This window comes from Daphnia pulicaria, chromosome 12, assembly GCF_021234035.1.
Source record: "Daphnia pulicaria isolate SC F1-1A chromosome 12, SC_F0-13Bv2, whole genome shotgun sequence".
In the NCBI taxonomy this organism is placed as follows: Eukaryota; Metazoa; Arthropoda; class Branchiopoda; order Diplostraca; family Daphniidae; genus Daphnia; species Daphnia pulicaria.
In genome coordinates, this window is record NC_060924.1 from 2,908,893 (window position 1) to 2,928,015 (window position 19,123).

At 38.0% G+C, this 19,123-nt stretch overlaps 4 protein-coding genes and 1 long non-coding RNA gene across 5 annotated transcripts in view; 2 read left to right on the forward strand and 3 right to left on the reverse strand.

The window, feature by feature from the left end:
- The window catches only part of LOC124316145, a 411,551-nt gene that overhangs the window by 382,786 nt on the left and 9,642 nt on the right, over positions 1-19,123 (forward strand). The gene's annotated exons all lie outside the window — the stretch shown is intronic.
- On the forward strand, positions 123-2,032 carry LOC124316764 (vacuolar protein sorting-associated protein 33A-like). The gene is made up of 10 exons (XM_046782712.1): positions 123-143; positions 657-695; positions 755-948; positions 1,010-1,097; positions 1,161-1,265; positions 1,333-1,429; positions 1,485-1,520; positions 1,582-1,685; positions 1,749-1,907; positions 1,976-2,032. The coding sequence occupies exons 1-10, from the start codon at positions 123-125 to the stop codon at positions 2,030-2,032; spliced, it is 900 nt and encodes a 299-aa protein (XP_046638668.1).
- On the reverse strand, positions 4,404-5,818 carry LOC124316523 (O-acyltransferase like protein-like). Its single transcript, XM_046782516.1, has 5 exons — positions 5,541-5,818; positions 5,326-5,464; positions 5,056-5,251; positions 4,638-4,898; positions 4,404-4,572 (listed from the first exon to the last, which is right to left on the reverse strand). The coding sequence occupies exons 1-5, from the start codon at positions 5,564-5,566 to the stop codon at positions 4,490-4,492; spliced, it is 705 nt and encodes a 234-aa protein (XP_046638472.1). The 5' UTR covers positions 5,567-5,818; the 3' UTR covers positions 4,404-4,489.
- On the reverse strand, positions 6,353-9,495 carry LOC124316187 (vascular endothelial growth factor receptor 1-like). Its single transcript, XM_046781986.1, has 12 exons — positions 9,344-9,495; positions 8,977-9,272; positions 8,650-8,907; positions 8,432-8,576; positions 8,134-8,361; positions 7,913-8,066; positions 7,732-7,817; positions 7,509-7,669; positions 7,324-7,446; positions 7,122-7,251; positions 6,666-7,059; positions 6,353-6,581 (listed from the first exon to the last, which is right to left on the reverse strand). The coding sequence occupies exons 2-12, from the start codon at positions 9,268-9,270 to the stop codon at positions 6,530-6,532; spliced, it is 2,025 nt and encodes a 674-aa protein (XP_046637942.1). The 5' UTR covers positions 9,271-9,272; positions 9,344-9,495; the 3' UTR covers positions 6,353-6,529.
- On the reverse strand, positions 11,825-12,435 carry LOC124316652. The gene is made up of 4 exons (XR_006911915.1): positions 12,368-12,435; positions 12,226-12,302; positions 12,006-12,144; positions 11,825-11,940 (listed from the first exon to the last, which is right to left on the reverse strand). It is a non-coding gene; the product is annotated as an uncharacterized LOC124316652 (long non-coding RNA).

The following is a 19,123-nucleotide window of genomic DNA, read 5'->3' on the forward strand; positions in this document are numbered from 1 at the left end:
GCAACTCATGTATTTTTTGTCTGCTACGAGTGACTTGTTTATTCTGTGAAATATGAAAGTTTGTATTTAGATTAAAACAATCACCAAATTTTTAATTATCTGATTGATAGGTATTCTGCATAATGAATACTAAAAAAGGTTCTGTGAGTAGAAGGTGCAAAGTGTCAAATTGCCGTAACCTGAAAAGTGCAAGTGTAAAACTGTATAGTTTACCAAAGGAGGGTGTGAGGCGAGATTTGTGGTTGGAGAGAATGAATTATCCCTGAGGGTAGTACTTGTACTACCAGAAGGCATTAAAGTAAATGCGGGTGTGTGTGTGTTTGTGTAGGAGTGGGGGGGATGTGGGGGAGTGAACGCTGTTCTGAGCCAGGCTTCCAGAACCTTTAATTCAGAATCAGAATAAATTTATAGAAAACTAAACTACTGCATCGATTTTCTTCAAACTTTTTGTGTAAACTTACAGTAATTTATCTCAGCGTTTAGGTAAGTTTCGATTCATTTGGTAATACTAAATTTTATTAATTTTTATGCGGATTTAGTCATTAGCTTTTTGTGACTTAGGACAGCCACAAAATCCATTAGGTTGTCTGTTGACAGTCTGTTGATGTCTTGTTCAGTAAAAATAAATTTCGTCAACAGTTTTGTTATTGTTACAGGATATTGTTTCTCTTTTAGAGAAGTTCAGTGGAACAAAGGTATTTTGGTGTGTGCTATTCCATTTAAGAAATGTACGTAAATTCATCAATTATGCTAGGCAATATTTTGGGATGAACAACTCACTGGCCCCATTGGTTTGGTGGCAGAATACAGTTTTCTTAAGGAACTAGATGTTGTAAAAATGTTCCAGTTAAAACCTGGGTGCTTGCCTTCCATATCTGTTAAAAATATACTGTTCATCACAAGACCTGAAGTTGAGCTGATGGATTGTATTGCCGATAACTTGCACAGGTATGAATAATCTACATATTTTAACTTTAAATAGTCAACAATAAGTTAATTTACATTTCAGCGAAGAAAGCCAAGGACATTCTGCTAGTAAGGAATATCAGTTAATTTTTGTCTCCCGACGAAGTGCAGTATGTGAACAGCGGCTCAAGGTTGGTTAAAGTTACTTAAATCAGCGAAGAAGAAATTATTGAAAAAATTATTACTTCATTTAGGACAAAGGAGTGTATGGAACTCTTACTTCTATTGATGAACTGCCTGTTGATTTTTTCCCACTAGATAGTGATGTCATTTCAATGGAACTCGATAATGTTTTCAAGGTATTTATTTATGAGCCAAACTTTGAAAGGGATTGCTTGTCATCAATTTCTTCAAATTTATTCTCAGGATTTATATGTTGGCAATGAAATCAGCTCCTTACACCAAATTGCTCATGGGTTAATGTCCCTCCAAAGTTTATATGGCATTTTCCCCAACGTTGTGGGTAAGGGGAACATGTTTGGAAGAGGAAATTCCGTTTTATAAACACCACTTCACAGCACTGGACAAATGCCAGGAATCTGGAAAGATCATCGGTACGTTTTTTTCTTTGTTTTAATACTTCAGGATTAAAAATGATTTCTTCTTATTTTATAGAAGTCATTGGTGGACTTTACGAAATCGGTGAAATCATCACCATCAAAACTGCAAAAGCTTCAACAGAAAGGAAAATCAAGATCATTGATCAATCTTACAACAAGGTAGAAAAACAAATTTACAAAATTTAAAAAAGATAATTAACAATATAGCCTATTTGCCTTCAGGTCACGATCACAATGTGGAGTACGATCGCTGAAAAGTTCATCATAGCGGTTGAAAAATTAGAAGACGTCGTTGTAGGATTTGCAGGAATTAAAATTTCATCGTTTTCGCGTGAAGACGGCGAAATTTTCTTAGATTCCTTTGATGACACTTTAGTATCGGTAAAATTTCATAACCTCATCATCCAGCAATTCTTTAATTTAAAATAACTTTTTATTTTATGTCTTAGATTAACCCTGACATTCCTGAGTCCGCAGAGCGAAAACGTTGGCTGAAACAACAATAAGCTGAGATTGAATAGTGTGGCTTTCGTCACAACACTAAACCATTTTTACATTTAAAATTTTCATTTTTATTATGTTTAACTTTAACATCAAAACTCAGTAAAACGTCAAAAACCTCAGTCAAATAAAAGGTGCTTTTTGTTTAAAACTTGGTTTTTAAGGAATTTATTGGTTGTTTGCAACGCCATACATATATTACGGATAATTAGGATGTACCAAAAAAACCCGAGGGCGAACCTGGCCAGGGTCTTGTATCATCGACACCAACTTGAAAAATCTGTATGTGTGTTCGGATCACTTTCTTACAGGTATTTGTAGGTTAATACTAACAATTATTGATTATTATCTTACAATTTGTCATTTGTGAAATGCTTACAGGAAAGCCGAGTGGAGAATTCCACAAAAAACATGTTGATTGGGCACCCTCTATAAATTTGGGATCAAATAACACGAAACAATTTCTAGGTATTGCATTATTCATTTCATGTGTAAGAAACATTCCTATATGTTGTTTTAATGAATGAACTATTTTGTCATTACAGATGGTGATCAGCAAGTACGTAACAATGTTGCTTTTGACAAGGCTGATACACCTTCATTGATAGATGTAGAAACTGCAACTGAAGATACCTCAAACAATTTAGATGAAGAAGTGGCATTAATTGAAGATACATTTGTAAGTGATTCTCATCCAATCCCATCCTTGAATGATGTAACAACAAGTACGGAAACTTTTGACATGACTTCAACTGCAGATGATCAAAATATCATAACAGTTGAAACCACCTTTGATGCATTTGATGCCGTGTTTCCACAGAGAATTAGGAATACAATATGGACAATCACTGTTAAACATTTGTATCTTTTCTAAATAACGTGTTTTTGCCTCAATACTAAAACCACTGGCATAATTAGACAGTGACATAATTAAACACTAACACTATAACGAACTAATATATAAAGAAAACATATCAGAACTTCAAAACAACCCCCTTTTCTATCACTATTTTTCAAAAAATTCATATTTCGCAGAACTACACAAGTCACTCGGAGCAGACAAAAAATACATGAGTTGCTGCGTTGCCACGATGGCAACAAATGTTAAAAAAGATGTCGAACAGCCCTATAGTGATGCTGCACAAAAAGGAAAAACCACATTTATTAATTGCGTGGTCCGGGAGGGAATAGAAGTACATTTGGCAATGGCGCCAATGGCTACACGAAAAATAGGATAACAACAACATCAGATTACAATTTGTCGACGTCGTGTCCTCCCATAGAATATAATTCCTTATGTAATGCTGATTAACAGGTATATAACTTTACAAATTGAATACAAATACACTAATTACGGGAGCTTATACAAGCTAGGATAAACTTATTCCAAATTTGAAAAATGTTCCTACTGACTAGTGATTAGAAAATGCTGTCGATTCATGGCAGCTTTGGCAGAGTTTGTTTGCAATTTAATGAGGTAACCTTTTACTTTGTGCAGATGTGTGGGCCAAGACAGCCATCATTACAAGAAATGCATGATTATTTTGTGTGCTAGCATCAACCTGCTATCAGCAACAATCTCAGGAATCAAGATCATCGGCTTCATCTCTAGGGTAATTCTTTACTTTTATTTCTGTGTTCAGCTAGATCTTGAAAAATGTTCCTACTGACTAGTGATTATAAAATGCTGTCGATTCATGGCAGCTTTGGCAGAGTTTGTTTGCAATATAATGAGGTAACATTTTCCATTGTGCAGATGTGTGGGCCGAGACAGCCATCATTACAAGAAATTCATGATTCTGAATTCCCGGATTCAAAGCTTCCCTGGGCAATCCCATCCTGATTGTTTCATCCAACAGCGAAATGAACGCCGATGGCAGCTACTCTTTCGAGTAAGTAATATTCAAACGTCTTTCTATTTCTATCATCACTAATAATAGCGATCATTCAATTTTGACAATTTGCGAATTTGGCAGTTTCGAATCTGCCGACGGCACCAAAGTTGAGGAAAGCGGAAACCAAAAGAAAGTTGGACCTAAACCCGAGGATATCGGCACCGTTTCCAGGGGCTCTTATTCCTACACTTCTCCGGACGGTGTTATCATCAGCGTCAACTGGACCGCCGATGAAAACGGATTCCAGAGGCCACCGGCGATCACCTGCCCACTCCTCCCCCGATGCCCGAACACGTCGTCAAGATGCTCGCAGACTTGAAGGCTGCCGGTGTTCTGTAAGCGTGTCTATATTTAGCATATTTGAATACCACTTTGTAACCTTATTCCACTTGGCAAAATCCAATTAAATGTTGACGGCTTTGTATCTTCATATTTTTTTTGTAAAGGCTGACTGTAAATAATAAATGCTTTTCAAGTAATCAAAAAACAAACAAAAGTTCTGGTATTTTCACTGTTCACACAATCGTATTTTCTGTAATTTATTTCGTTTGTATTTCTTATGTAAGCTCAATATTTGTCCCAGGATTTATTTTTCCAATCGATGCGTCTTGGAGAGTTTTGTTTATCATCATCAGACTCTCTGGGTTTGGCTAATCAAACCAACACATCATATTATTGCATGAAAAGTTTATGAAATTTCAAAGTCTGTACGTACGTGGTGAAAAAGCAGCAAAAAGAAGTTTCTCAATGTTGAGGAAGGAGGCCTCGACGGTAATGGAGACGACAAAGGCCAGCCCGAAGACTGTGACGACGATGCCCAAATAGGTCATCAGTTGGCTGTTGAAAGTGTAGTAAACGAGCTTGCGATTGGAGGCGTAGAATGCGTCAAGATAAGCGAAATGAATGAGATAGACGCAATAACTCAGCCGGCTCAAAGGTAGAAATCCTTTCCACGACAGCAGTCGGTTGATGATGCCTATAGCGATAAAGATTTGTATTGATTTGCGTCATATTGTTGCGATAGCTCAATGCATTAGCTTAAAAGATTTAAAATTTAAAATTAAAAGTATGAAAAAATTTAAAGTAAAAAAATTTAAATTATAAATAAGATTAAATCGATTGAAAAATGTTACCTCCGTAACCTTTCGTGCAGGCATAGACGATCCAGGCAACAGCTGCGGCCCATGCCGTTCTGTGCAGAGATCTGTAAAACAAACTAACTGTCGGGTCGATTGCCGGCACAGCGGTTTCATCTAAGTAAGGAATCAAGCCGTAAATGACGGCCAAGATGATGGCTGACGACATTGTCCAGAAGATGACTAATATTATCTAATAGTCACTTAATTAAATGTAAATTAATTCCATTAACTAGCCGTATTATTTATTAGATTGCGTCTTTATACCTTGGATGTGCGCTTCTTTGAGTCTTTGGTGACGTACAAGAACCAGCCAAGCCAAACTCCAACGATAAAGGGTGGAGCCCGAGTCCACGGTTTGGTGTAATAATAATCGGCGTCCAGACCCATTGCGATCGTATCCATTCTGAAAATTGGAAGAATTTAAAAAAAATTGTGTGAAATCTCCATATCCGTTAGTGAGATAAAATCCTATTATTTACGTCCGGGTGGGCATCACCGTAGGCATCAAATCGAACACGGCGAAAATGGCGAAGTTGGCCGCGATGGTTCAGATAAATAAAAACCCGAGTAGAGGCAATCCAATTTTCTTCCATCGCCACATCAAGTAGATGACAAGAGGTGAGACGATAAAGAGTTGCATGTCGAGCGCCAAATACCATGTCTGTTCCATACACTGTCCGAGAAAAATACACAATTCAATCAAATGAATATAATTAATATAAGCAACAAATGATGAAATATAACTCACCTGAACGTTTATGTCGGTCGGGAAGAGATTGTTCACTGCATTGACAGCACAAAATATTATTGCGAGTTTAGTCCATAGACTGTTGCGGTGTTGCAACACTGCTTAATGCCTATTTCTTTTACTTGGCTAGGATTTTAGAAAAATTTCAATCGTTTATTTAGCGCCACTTTTGAAAAACAATGCAATTCTTTGTATTCGGACAGAGTTCGCTATCGTGATGGCCAAAAAACATCTTGAGATCTCACCTTCCCCGGGGACGAGTTTTTAAAATTTTCCCGTTCACCAAACTGTGTACGACTGTGAACGATTGAACTAAAAGGATTTTTACACATCTTCAGACCTTTTAGGGAAATGTGTACCAGACTTGAGGTTCAAACAGGAAATGCAAAAGTAAAAACAAATAAAAAACGACAGCCGGTGTTTTTAAAAAGAGATTTTATCCGAGTTAAGAATTGCAATGGTAGACATTAAATAAGAAACAAAAAGCTGGATTGATCGCACATTGTTTCGTGCTCAAAAAAAAGGTTGGTAATAACGCTCATCAACCAAAATACCTTATAATTATATTGCTTCATTGTTTAACTTTACACATCCGATTCATAGCACAGCGATGAAATGGTAAAACTTGTTATTAATTGGTGATGAAGATGACAACGAATTTGATTTAATCTCTTCACCGATAAAGCTGATGGTTAACCCGATATCGACAAGGCCCCCGATTTAAACGTATTGATTTGGATTGGCTGTTGTTTGGAAAGCATTAACTGCACTCCTGTGGATAACGGGGAATAGGAAAAAAGAAAATGATTGATTATAAAAACAATAGGCGGATGAAATGATTGACTTGGTTACTTACTGCGCCCTACGGATATCTCGCAAACTAGTAAATTCCTTGATTTGTGGCTTTGGTTCCGTGTTGCTGACACGCGTAGTTAGAGAGGTCCATCTAGTGGGTTTTTCTTTGGTTTCCAGCGCTTTGGCCAGCCCCAAAGGTTCGCACGTAGTAGCCGTGACTTTCTCTTCGTTGAGCTTCTCGTACGAGTCGTTCAAATTCAAATAATGATCGCTGACTGTCGACTCCATTTCGCTGCTGATTGTTTGCTCGATGTGACTGAAGGTTGGCCTCTCTTTGGGATCCGCTTTCCAGCAGCCGGACATAATTTCACCAATGTAATTAGGTGCATAAGCGGGTTTCTCCATCCGGTATCCATTTTCCAGTTGGCGGACCAGTTGATGATTGGCATCCATTCCTAACAAAAAATCATTTGTTTTAATTTGATCGTCGTTTTAACTATGTTTTTTGTCAACCCACCTGGGTAAGGGATTTTTCCGAGTGTAAAGAGTTCCCACAGTAGCACACCGTACGACCAAGTGTCGGATTGTGTGGAAAAGACGCGATCCGTTAAGGATTCGATGGCCATCCACTTGACAGGCATCAACCCCTTAAAAAAAACCAGAATTTCAATTAAATTAAATGAGTTTGACTGGACGGGTTTGTTTTTCGCTCGACTCACCTGCGACGATTTCTGGTAATTTCCCTCGTAATACATGTTTCGTGACATTCCAAAATCGGCCACTTTGGCCACTCCGTCGTCGGCCAGCAAAACATTTCGGGCGGCCAAATCGCCGTGAAGAACCTTTTAGACCCGCGAACAAATGCCAATTAAATAATAAGCTCTTATAAATTGCGCTTTTTTACTTTTCTGCTAGCCAAGTAATCCATTCCCCTGGCAATTTGGAAAGACCAAGAGATCAAATCCGCTGTGGTCATGGTCAGTCCATGCACATTGGCGTCGGGGTCTTGTTGGTACGCCCAGAAAGATTCCGGTTCTTTCATAACTTCACTACTCGCCGGCCCATCTAAAAGTGAACAGTTGAATATGTGTAATGTCCTTGCTATAGAATTAATTGTAGGAGCAGACCTGGATTAGTGGAATTGTTTTCGTCTAAAGTGTTGGCATCAGAAGGCTGCGATCCTTCAGACTTGTCTGGGTTCTCCAACTCTTGGCTGTGGGTTGCAACGGTACAATCGTACAAGGACAAATGAGTTGTACAACTTGATTCAATGTTTTACTTAGAACAGCCTTGCGAGTATAAATTTACCTGTTATTGGCCATGTTTCTCTTTTCTTCCATTTCCGCATCCGACAAGAGATTGCCAAGTTCGTCCACTTGATTGATAAAGTTCGGCCGGTGTTTGACCAAATACGTTTGCAAATTGCCATATCGGCAATACTCGACTATCACCATCAGTTCTCCTATACCAGCGGTTTAATAGGTTCGTGTTTTATTTAAACCAAAATCATTTAAAAAAGAAACACGTACCTCTTATTAGGGTTTTGGTGCAGGCCCCAAGTAGATTAACCACGTTCAAATGAGCCCCAAGGTGGATCATGATTTTTAATTCACCGATGAGAGCCTCTAGAGCAGCGACGTTGGTTTGCGACTTGACCATTTTGACGGCCACCGTTTTGACAGTTTCCTCAGAGTCTTTGACTCCGACAGCCTCGCCTTTGACCACTCGACCAAAGCACCCAGCTCCCAGTTGTACACCTTTCATTTTTAATTGAGAGACGATTTAATATTGTGGACTTTGATTAGATAATTCATTCAAGGGACCTACCCAGTTTGAGTCGACTCCTGGGAAATTCCCATCGCTTATCGTAGGGCAATATTTCAACTTGTTCGTCTAAATTGAGTTGGTCGTTGATTTCTCTTGGGTTTCCGTTAAGTAAAGCGAGTGCCCCGGGAAATAAATTCATTCGTTTCTATCCGATGAGAGAGAAATCATTCAGCCAAAATTTAAATTGAACTGAAACTACCAAATTGAAATTAGTATACCTTATCGAGGTAGACTTTAGCTCCGATCACTGTTATGGCCAGCACGATGGCCATTGTAACTGTGGCGGCGGCAATGACAACTGTGTTGTCCATCGCATCCGGCGCTTCGGTAAAGACGACGGTAAAATTCTTGTAACTTTCGCCCAGGTAGTTGCTTAACTGACAGGCGTACGAGCCAACTTCCTCCTCGGATCCTTGCAGAGTCAACACGGTCGAGTTGCCGATGGAGTAGACTTCGTCAAAATATTCAACGCCATCCTGTTTTTCACGCCAAATCGGGACTCAAAATTGTCACTTTATTGATTGGGAAAAACAATTGGTAATTACCTTAAACCATTGGATTTCTGGTGGCGGAATTCCGTGTCCGGTGCAAGTCAAATTTCGCGCAATTCCTTTGATCAGCGTCACTTCAGTTACCTTATTTGCATTCATTAAAAAGGGAATGCGAGTGTTGGTAACTCTGAAGGAAATTGTGTCCATGGCCACATCGCCAACTTCGTTGACTGCTCTGCATTTAAACTTTCTCGGATAATCGGCCGTGACGTTGTACAGCGTCAAAGTACTCTGGTAGTAATCGTCCGCTTCTCCTCCAATGGCCAATGATGTCGTGTTAATTTCCATTTCTTTCGTTATCGTATGGAAAATAGAAATTTTAATTTTCTCTAAATTATTAAAATTCTATAAAAGTACACACCAAACGCGGCCGGCGGATCTGATTCGTTGATGTAAATTAATTCTTCGGTGTCGTTGGTCGTCTGGAAATATCCCCACGTCGGCGGAGAAGAGAAGACGTAAGCGCGGCAGATGAGCGTGACGTCACTTCCAGCCACCGGATTGCGTAGACTGTTGTTTAGTAGCGTTGAGAGTTATGCATATAGAAGAGTTGGACTCACTATAGAGAAGATGCCACCACCAGTTGATGCGACAACCGTAAGCCGATGTTTCGATGATGTACCAGTTGGGCCCAGTCCCTATATACACGATTAGAGTGGCAATGAAGCCAAGAACGATGGCGTACACAGGCGTCAATCTGAATGAATTTTAAAACAATTAAGTATTAGGAATATCACTGAAAAATGAAAGAGTGCTAACCTGAGATATCGGTGAAGATAGAACCATCCAAAATTGAATTTTCCTTTTTTCTTGTCCAGCACTGCCAGCAAAAGGAACAAGACCAGCAGGCCAGCCATCAATAGAAATGTATCAACCGATATGGTGGCGTTTGAAATACCTTGAAACCACCATTGAATAGCGTCCTAAAAAAACGCGGGAAATTCAAACAATTGTTTTGGTTATTCATTTCAATTTGATCCATTTCTATCGACTCACGTCTTTGACCATGCTTGGATTGACTGAAAAAGATGCCGGACCAATAACCCAAGTGTGACCAATGACCACCCACAGTGTGGAGAGAACGCGGATGCCGTGAACGCACGACAAATTCGTCGGAGATTTTGAGACTTTCATCGACAGCAATTTGCGTCCATTTGTTAACGCCGAGAAGCAGTGCAGGTAACTGACGATCGGTCCGTCCTTCTGGGACTCGAAAGGTTCATCCATCAACATTCGCCAAGCGTCGTGAATCGTAGCGGCGACAACCACCAGGCCCAAAAGACTTAAAACGACTCTGTTGATAAAATAGAAAAATTCAAACATTTGCCAAATTATAACCGAAAATGGATTGATTTTTACATGACGGTGATGTCGGGGCCGTCAAAAGACGGCGGATCCTTGTTGTACTGGGGAAAACGTAAGTGATGACGTCCGCCGTCGCAACTTTGGGCTCCACTCGTCCGGCATTTGGCGACAGGTAACCAAGCAACTGCAGAATTGTTACCAAGTTCCGCTTCGCCCTTGGACGTCTCCTGATGCGGATGAAGGGCCATCCCGATGACAGGAGAATTTCCTATTCGTTCACCGGAGCCGCTTTGAAGTAAGCGGTGCAAAACGCGTAAAAGTTTTTACGCAACCTGAACCTCCTGAACCTACGCAATAACGCAATCAATAAATGACGTTTCACTTTAATTCTCTAAATACAAAATAATAAAAGTGTTTACACCGTATAAATACATAAGAGAATAATTACTTAAGAAAATAGTTACTTGTGAGAATAATTACTTAAGAAAATAATTTCTTAAGAGAACAATTACTTAAGAATATAATTACTTAAGTCGTTGCTAGTGACTTACGAACAATTGTTAATAGAACCTATTATTTGTGAACATAATTTTAATTACTGGTGACCATAATTACTAGCGAGTATTTGACTAAATACACGTTGCATGAATTACTTAAAGACGGAATTATTAAACATTTTAAATACAACAGTCCATAATTACTTAAGAACAAAAATACTTGTGTCCTTAATTTCAATAAAACAAAATTTTGAAAGAGCTTGATACCATATTTACTAGTGAAAATAAATACTTGTATCCAGGTCCCATGATACGGCACAGCTCTCGAAGATTTTATGACATCAATGATTGCATTTGAAAAATATTACACATACGACTATTAAGTTAAAATCAAATGTTAAATAAATTTCCATTTTTCCATCAGATGCAATCAACGTAGATATAAAATCACTTGTATCATGGTGTATTAGTATGGTGGGGGAACTTATGGTTGGAATCGGCTATCTCGGCTGAAGCCAGTGGTCGCACCTGATCAGCGCTACCTGGTGGACAATTGGGTGAACTATGAGCTATAAACGGTCTGAAAATTTTCTAAGTCCGATTGCACATTACTTGTGTACTTATAAAGCTATAAAATCGTAAAAAAAGAGTCAAAAACAGCAATTAAGTATTATTTTTCCAGCTTTAATTATTTTAAAATTAATAGAAAAAAATATGAAAAAAAAAGAAAAAGTGATGAAGATAGGAATCGAACCTTGACCCTCAAGAGTCATAGACCAGGATTCTAACCATTGTGGCAACCAGATGTTATCAAATGTCGTAAATTTTAAAAAGATATACTGTTTTTCAGACGAATTTACAAAAGAAATTAGTATCTTGGTTCATAGAGGGCACCAGAAAGGTGCGACCAGCCCTGCAATTGGCTGTTAAGAATTTCGACTTTTGCACTAAGCTCCGCCTCTTGTCCGGGAACTGGCTTCATTCGAGATAACCGATTCCAACCAAAGTTCCCCCACCATACTAATACACCATGCTTGTATGCCTGAGCTAATGCGCTCATCTTCTCCTGTCCTTAACTTTTTTCTGAAACAGACATGTGCACATCCAAATTTAGGTGAGGACGATACATATCCATGTCTAACGTCTAATCATTAGCCTAACAGTCAAAATAAAATTTCTCATTAGGGCATTACAAATATGGTAAATTATTTCAATGCTTACCATGCATGATGACTACTCATCATATGGTATTGATATCAGTGAGTGACTCACAGAAATGGTTTAGTGCACTACGATGAATGTGCACATGGTTTAGTGCACTACGATGAAAATCAAGCAAACCCATTTTATGGTCATTTTCCTGGGCGTCACAACAAAATTAGTTAGGCAAACAAAATATGTAAGAAAACTCAAAATAACAAATGATATTGCGTTGATTTACCCTTCATGAAGAATTTAGCTATTCGAAACAATTACAATGACAATCATGAATAAGGTAATCCATAGTAAGTCTTTTGCCTAAGAATCGAAACAGGAATGTTGAAATTATGCATTACTTTAATAATTACAAATTTCAAGCTAACCATGTCAACATGATGACGACGTTCGGTAACTGGTAAATCAAATCGAATTGATGATGACGACGTTCGGTAACTTTTAAATCAGACAACAAAAACAAAACAAACAGACAGTCGAAATGATGTTGTGGTTGTCCTAAGTCACAAAAAGCTAATGACTAAATCCGCATAAAATTAAATAAAATTAAGTATTACCAAATGAATCGAAACTTACCTATCCGCTGAGATAAATTACTGTAAGTTTACACAAAAAGTTTGAAGAAAATCGATGCAGTGGTTTAGATTTCTATAAATTTATTCTGATTCTCAATTAAAGGTTCTGGAATCCTGGCCCAGAACAGCGTACACTCCCCCACACCCCCTCCACACACACACACCCGCATTTACTTTAATGCCTTCTGGTAGTACAAGTACTACCCTCAGGGATAAAAATTTATTTTATTTTTCATTTTAAAAATTTCGCTTGAAATAAACGGCGAAAACGATGCGGTTAGCCGGCCGTCTACACCGGTCTACACATCTCGTTTAACTTTAGTGAAGGTTTTCCACTATTTTAATTTGATTTCAATTCATTTAAATTATTTCCTTCTTACGGTCACGGCCGATGACAGAAAAAAATTTGGGGAAGGGAAAGATAATTTTGGCGGTTGTATAATTTACGCGCACTACTTTGTCTTGAAGTAACTGAGTGTCACGGAAATTGGCTAGATTGATTTTGCTCAAGTGCATGGGTTTGGGTTTCTTCATTTTTTTTTTCCATTTTTTTCCATTCCACTCAACGTGATCTTTGGTTTCCTGGTAAAATTTATCTGAATCTTCTTTAGAAATGGAACTGTGGCCAGGCAAATTAATATCCAGGGAGCCTTTTAATCCAGCTAAATAATCTGACTTCAACCGGCCTCCCCCTTTCTTGGTATTCCTGTAAATTTCCACCAATTTCTTCTGGGCATCATAGTGGAGTCGAGATATGAAAAAAGGGGGGTTACCGTGAACAAATTGCAACACGGAATTTTTTTCATGAGCTTTGTTTTTACTATGATTTTATATTTCTTGTAAAAACCCTCCTCAAAAATAATTATTTTTACTATAAAAAAAATATAAAACAAAATGTAAAAATTAGAAAATGTGGTATAATTGTGCTAAGAAATAGAAATAAATTTTTTTTTACAGCTAATAAATGTTTCCCGTCTTTTTATTGATCAGGGTTCAAATTTTGAATGCTCTAGCTTTATCGATTTTTTAGTAATTAAATATACTATGAGGGACTATGCCTCAAATTTTATAAAATCACCAAAAGGTGTTAACAAGGGACCTTATGGCGGATAGTCCCTCCGTAAACTCATTATATCTAGTCATGTAGTTGTCCTAAAATTTTGATCTTTTGTACATTTTTAGTTAAGATATCAATTTTTCTAACTGTAAAAGTCGTTTTTAAAAATATTTAATAGCTCTTTAGTTATTTAATGAGAAAGTTCGCAGAAAAAAATTATTTGCCGCTATGGTTCATAAAAGAGCCGCCGCATACAGGTGGCGTTTCGTGGCGAACCCGAGAGGAAAGAACTCAACATGGTCTCACTACATATGTACTACTTAGTCCACAATCACGGCTACACTTTTGCTTGTGGCCGGAACAGGGTACGAAGTGTGCGAAGTGGCCGATAGGGCTTGTCTTTTTTGTTATTATTTACGTTGTCTGCTTCTTTCGTAACGTAATTTGGACGCTATGGCTTTGAGCAAAGAAATTCAAAAAGATCTTGTATCGTTCCTTAGGTCACGAGAAAGAAGTGACAGATTAAACGAAAAAAAAAGCCTTATCGTATATTAAGTGCCTCCGCGGGAACAGGAATGCGATTACGGGGTCTTTATCAAAAGAAAAAAACCACTCCTTCAGTTTCGAATCAAAAGAAGAAAAGTGATACTGAAGTGACAGCAGAACCATCATGCACTTCAACCGTAAATATTCCAAATACGTTGAACGGCTCTTTAGTTGAGTCTCAGTCTAGTATACCATTAGCAGTTGACAATGTTGCTGAAGATCGTTATAATCATGTTAATGAAAAAGTAAACTTCATTGAAATCCAAGAGTCTTACATTGCAGAGGAAGCCGAAGAAAGTTTGAATCCTAAATCAGACTGGACTCACAGAGTGATTGAAATCCACCAAGACTGGGCATCTGTTAAGCAGAATTTTCTTGAAGCTTTCGTCTCTTCACAACGTTTTGTAGAGCTCTTCTTGGTGTGCTGATTGCCAAGATCCAGTCTTGCAGCACTACATTTGCTGTAGCAGTTGTCGAATGAAGAGATGTGAAAAATGTGATCAACTATTTCACAAATCAGAACCATTTCACCTGCGTACCATGTACAATGAAGATACTTCCATGATTCTCAAGCCAGAAGAATTTATCTCGTGTGGTGATGTTGTGACTTAAGGTGTGTATTATAAAAGTAATTCATCATGTTTATTTCATTGTAATTCTAAAATTTATCTGCAGATATCCCAGTTCCTTGCTTCTCAGCCTCATTTGATTGCAAGAAGTGTAAGTGTTTAATAGCTTATACAGTTACAGCTGGTAAAAAGTGTTGAGTTTGAATAAAAGAGTTTCACTTGTTGCTGAGTTCCACACACCAGGTTCTTACTGACAGGAGAGACAGAGAGAGAATAATCTAGTAGCGAGCTTGACATAAACAAGAAAAGGGTTGAGGTGGATGCTAAACAGCATCTCATCTGACGGGTGTGGGTTTTGCCGCTCAACACTCTCCCTCAAAACAAACAAACGGAAGATGGATTTATTCAAAAGGGGAAAAAAGGGGATTTAGATGTTGCTACTCAGTCGGTGAATTTTCTCACTCCAATTTTGAAGTCGATTATGCGATATCGGACTATTTCTTGCTGAACCACGCTACAGGGCCACCATGAAAGAAAAATACCTCCAGAGGTGGAACGGTAGTCATCTCGATCGCCGTCGAAGTTAGCGTCGGTATATCCGATGAGTCCACTTTGGCTTCCACCTAGCCAGATTCCATAGTCATGTCTGACGGGTTATGCAATGTCCGGTTTAGTCATCAGTGCGACGTAGAGGAGGGCGCCGACTGCTTCACGGTAGGGGTACGGAAAAGGCAGTCTTCTCTCCCTCGCCCTTTGAGACGTTGTCTGATGCGAGATGGACACTTGGGTCAGCCGGGATCAACTTCGGGGGAAGGTCCGACATTTTGAAAAAAAAACGTTTACACAGTTTCTCAACCATGTGTGATCATATTTTTCGGCTGTCTGCAAGTTACATTAGGCCTGTTCCCACATAAACCATTAGTTCCTTTCATACACACTTGATCGGTTACCGGTGAGTCTAGAGTCACAGCCCGTGTGTAGACAATGAACAATTTTCTCGTACACATTCAATCAGTTACCTATGATTCAGTCACAGTCCATGTGTAGACAATGAATAATTTTCTCGTACACATTCAATCAGTTACCTGTGATTCAGTCACAGTCCATGTGTAGACTCAGAGGTTTTCTCATACACATTCAATCAGTTACCTGTGATTTGGAATCACAGTCCATGTGTAGACTCAAAGATTTTCTCATACACATTCAATCAGTTACCTGTGATTTGGAATCACAGTCCATGTGTAGACTCAAGGATTTTCTCATACACATTCAATCAGTTACCTGTGATTTGGACTCACAGTCCATGTGTAGACTCAAAGATTTTCTCGTGTTCACAGACCAAGAGAGAAGTTCTTGCTTCAGTTTCGGCATGACTGCAAATTTTCATTACGGAAAATTCACTCCATTGAATTTGTAAAATCACGTTTACCCTCGGAATTCTGGAATCTCCAACATCTATTTTTACATTTAAATCTCTCCCTAAAATTGAAGTCGGAGATCTGTAGCAATGAAGTCTGCGAGCAGTTTAAAGACTGCATGAAGAATCATTTTACTTTATCTTAACTTAACACTGGGGTTAGCAAACTCGATCAAAATTAAACGAACTTTTGAACGCATAATTGTTAAGCAAAAAATCGTAGATTGTACTCTCCCTAAAATGAGACTTCATCAAAACCATGTAAGCCTAATAGATCCAGCTTTGGCCTAGAAGGAGTGGTGGTCCGCCAGGCTGCCTTCATCCCGTGCAGTCGTGAAGTGGCACTGTGTTACAATGATAACCTTAGAAGTTGTAAAATATAGTCGCCGGTTCGCCACACTGTCAAGGATCAGAATTCTTCTAGAAGGAATAACAAGACTTGCTGGGGAGAAATATTAAAAAAATAAGTTAAATAAGCCTAGAAACACCATTTTGCCGATGTCTGATTGAAACAACCAAATAAATAATGATACACCAATATTGGCAATTAGTTAAAGGTCGTACAAGCAGTAAAAGAAGACTGAGAAAAATGTTACGATCAATAGCCAATTCTCAATTCCGTTCCGTAATGGCGTCCAATAATTATAGTAGAATTGGTGGCAGTTGGTTGATAGATTTTCCTCAGACTATTCAATCACGGCTGTCCGGCTGCTCGTGATTTTTTTTTCCTTCTTGCGTGGCTCCATTTTGCGTTGTTACACCCAAAACATAGATAGATGAGAGGTTAGTCACAAACAGGTCAAGGGTCATTCCATGACAAGTCGAATTTTTCCGTCGCAAAAAAAATAGATTTGCACCATTTTTTTACTGTGGGTTCTTATTGTTATTAAGATTACTTTTGCCAAAGGAAAAATTTTTCCGGTCAGCAGGAGCTGAGGAATAAATCCCCGAAATTTTCCCTTTTTTTAATTTTTTAGATGCGTGTTTTTACGATTTATTTAACATTTGGCCTATTCATTTTTTTTTAAGAAAAATGAAAAAATAGCGAAAAGAAAGAGAAAAATTTTCTCTTTCTTTTGGTTTGTGTCCGGTAAAAAAAAATGTCTCCCGTCTATCCCAAAAATTGATCCCAAGATTAAAATTTTGATTGAATTTTGACAAAATCTGGCCGCTCGGACGGCCTTCATTTTTTTTGAGTAATAGAAATGTTTGTGATGAACGACGATAAAACAAATCACGCTGTACCCGCTATCAGTTTAAAAGTGACAAATTTTTGAAAACCGTATTTTTTTTGCGTGTTTTCACCGCGCGCGGAGTTGAAGGGGTGCGCGCGCACCCCTTCAACCGACGGATAAGGCGCAACCATGGGAGCTACTATGTGGAGAGCTACTGTTCTTAAAAAAAACAAAAACAAATATTATTCTAAATTTGCCAATTGGCAAGTATATTTGGCGGAAATATTGTCATGTTCATTTTTTGGAAGCTTAAAATTCTATTTCTTAATGTGGTGGGTTTCAGAGATTGGATTTTTATGATAACATGTTATAAGGGAATAATTTTTTTATTTTTGGTTGGTTTATAAATAGTCTCGAATAAAACACAATTATCCGCCGGGGGACAAAACAATCAAACAATGACATTAAATTCTCTTTTTTCTTCAAAAAAGCTTCAAAGGAAGCTTCCAAAAAATGATCATGACAATATTTCCGCCAAATATACTTGCCAATTGGCAAATTTAGAATAATATTTTTTTTTTTTTTAAGAACAGTAGCTCTCCACATAGTAGCTCCCATGGTTGCGCCTTATCCGCCGGTTGAAGGGGTGCGCGCGCACCCCTTCAACTCCGCGCGCGCTGAAAACACGAAAAAAAAATACGGTTTTCAAAAATTTGTCACTTTTAAACTGATAGCGGGTACAGCGTGATTTTTTTTTATCGTCGTTCATCACAAACATTTCTATTACTCAAAAAAAAATGAAGGCCGTCCGAGCGGCCAGATTTTGTCAAAATTCAATCAAAATTTTAATCTTGGGATCAATTTTTGGGATAGACGGGAGACCTTTTTATTTTTCCGGACACAAATCAAAAGAAAGAGAAAATTTTTCTCTTTCTTTTCGTTATTTTTTCATTTTTCTTAAAAAAAAATGAATAGGCCAAATGTTAAATAAATCGTAAAAACACGCATCTAAAAAATTAAAAAAGGGAAAATTTCGGGGATTTATTCCTCAGCTCCTGCTGACCAGAAAAATTTTTCCTTTGGCAAAAGTAATCTTAATAACAATAAGAACCTACAGTAAAAAAATGGTGCAAATCTATTTTTTTTTGCGACGGAAAAATTCGACTTGTCATGGAATGACCCTCAATGGATTTGATGCAGAGTTTGTGAAGTAAACATCTGAAAGTGGGCCATCGAACTTGAAAAGATATATACACCTTTGAGATAAAAAAAATGAAAATTAATCTACAACCACTATTAACTAGGAGATAAAGTTGCATAATAAAATAGTTTGGTACAGGAATTAAAGAACTAACAAAATATGAATAATTCCTGTAATTATAGGTGAGTATTAGCAGACAGTGATTCAATATGAGTAGTAGACATAAGCAAATAATCACTGAAAGGTAGCTAAAAAATGATTAGTCATGACAATTTATGAACAAAACCTTTTTGGCATTCAATTACGTGTCAGCCTATAACTTCTTATCTTAATGTAGAAAATTTTATGAAATTAATTGGTGAAATTACCTGCCTCTCAGTACAGGTCTCACAGAGAAAAACAACATCAAATAACACACATCGGACAACAGACCTGAATGAGATGTCACATAATTAGAGCCTGTTGGAGAGAATTCAGTGGTTACTGGTATCTAAACTAATTTCTACGATAAGTAACATTTAATTGGTATTGATAATCTTAATGTACTCTCCCAGAGTAACAGGGAAAACAAATCAGAAGGGCTT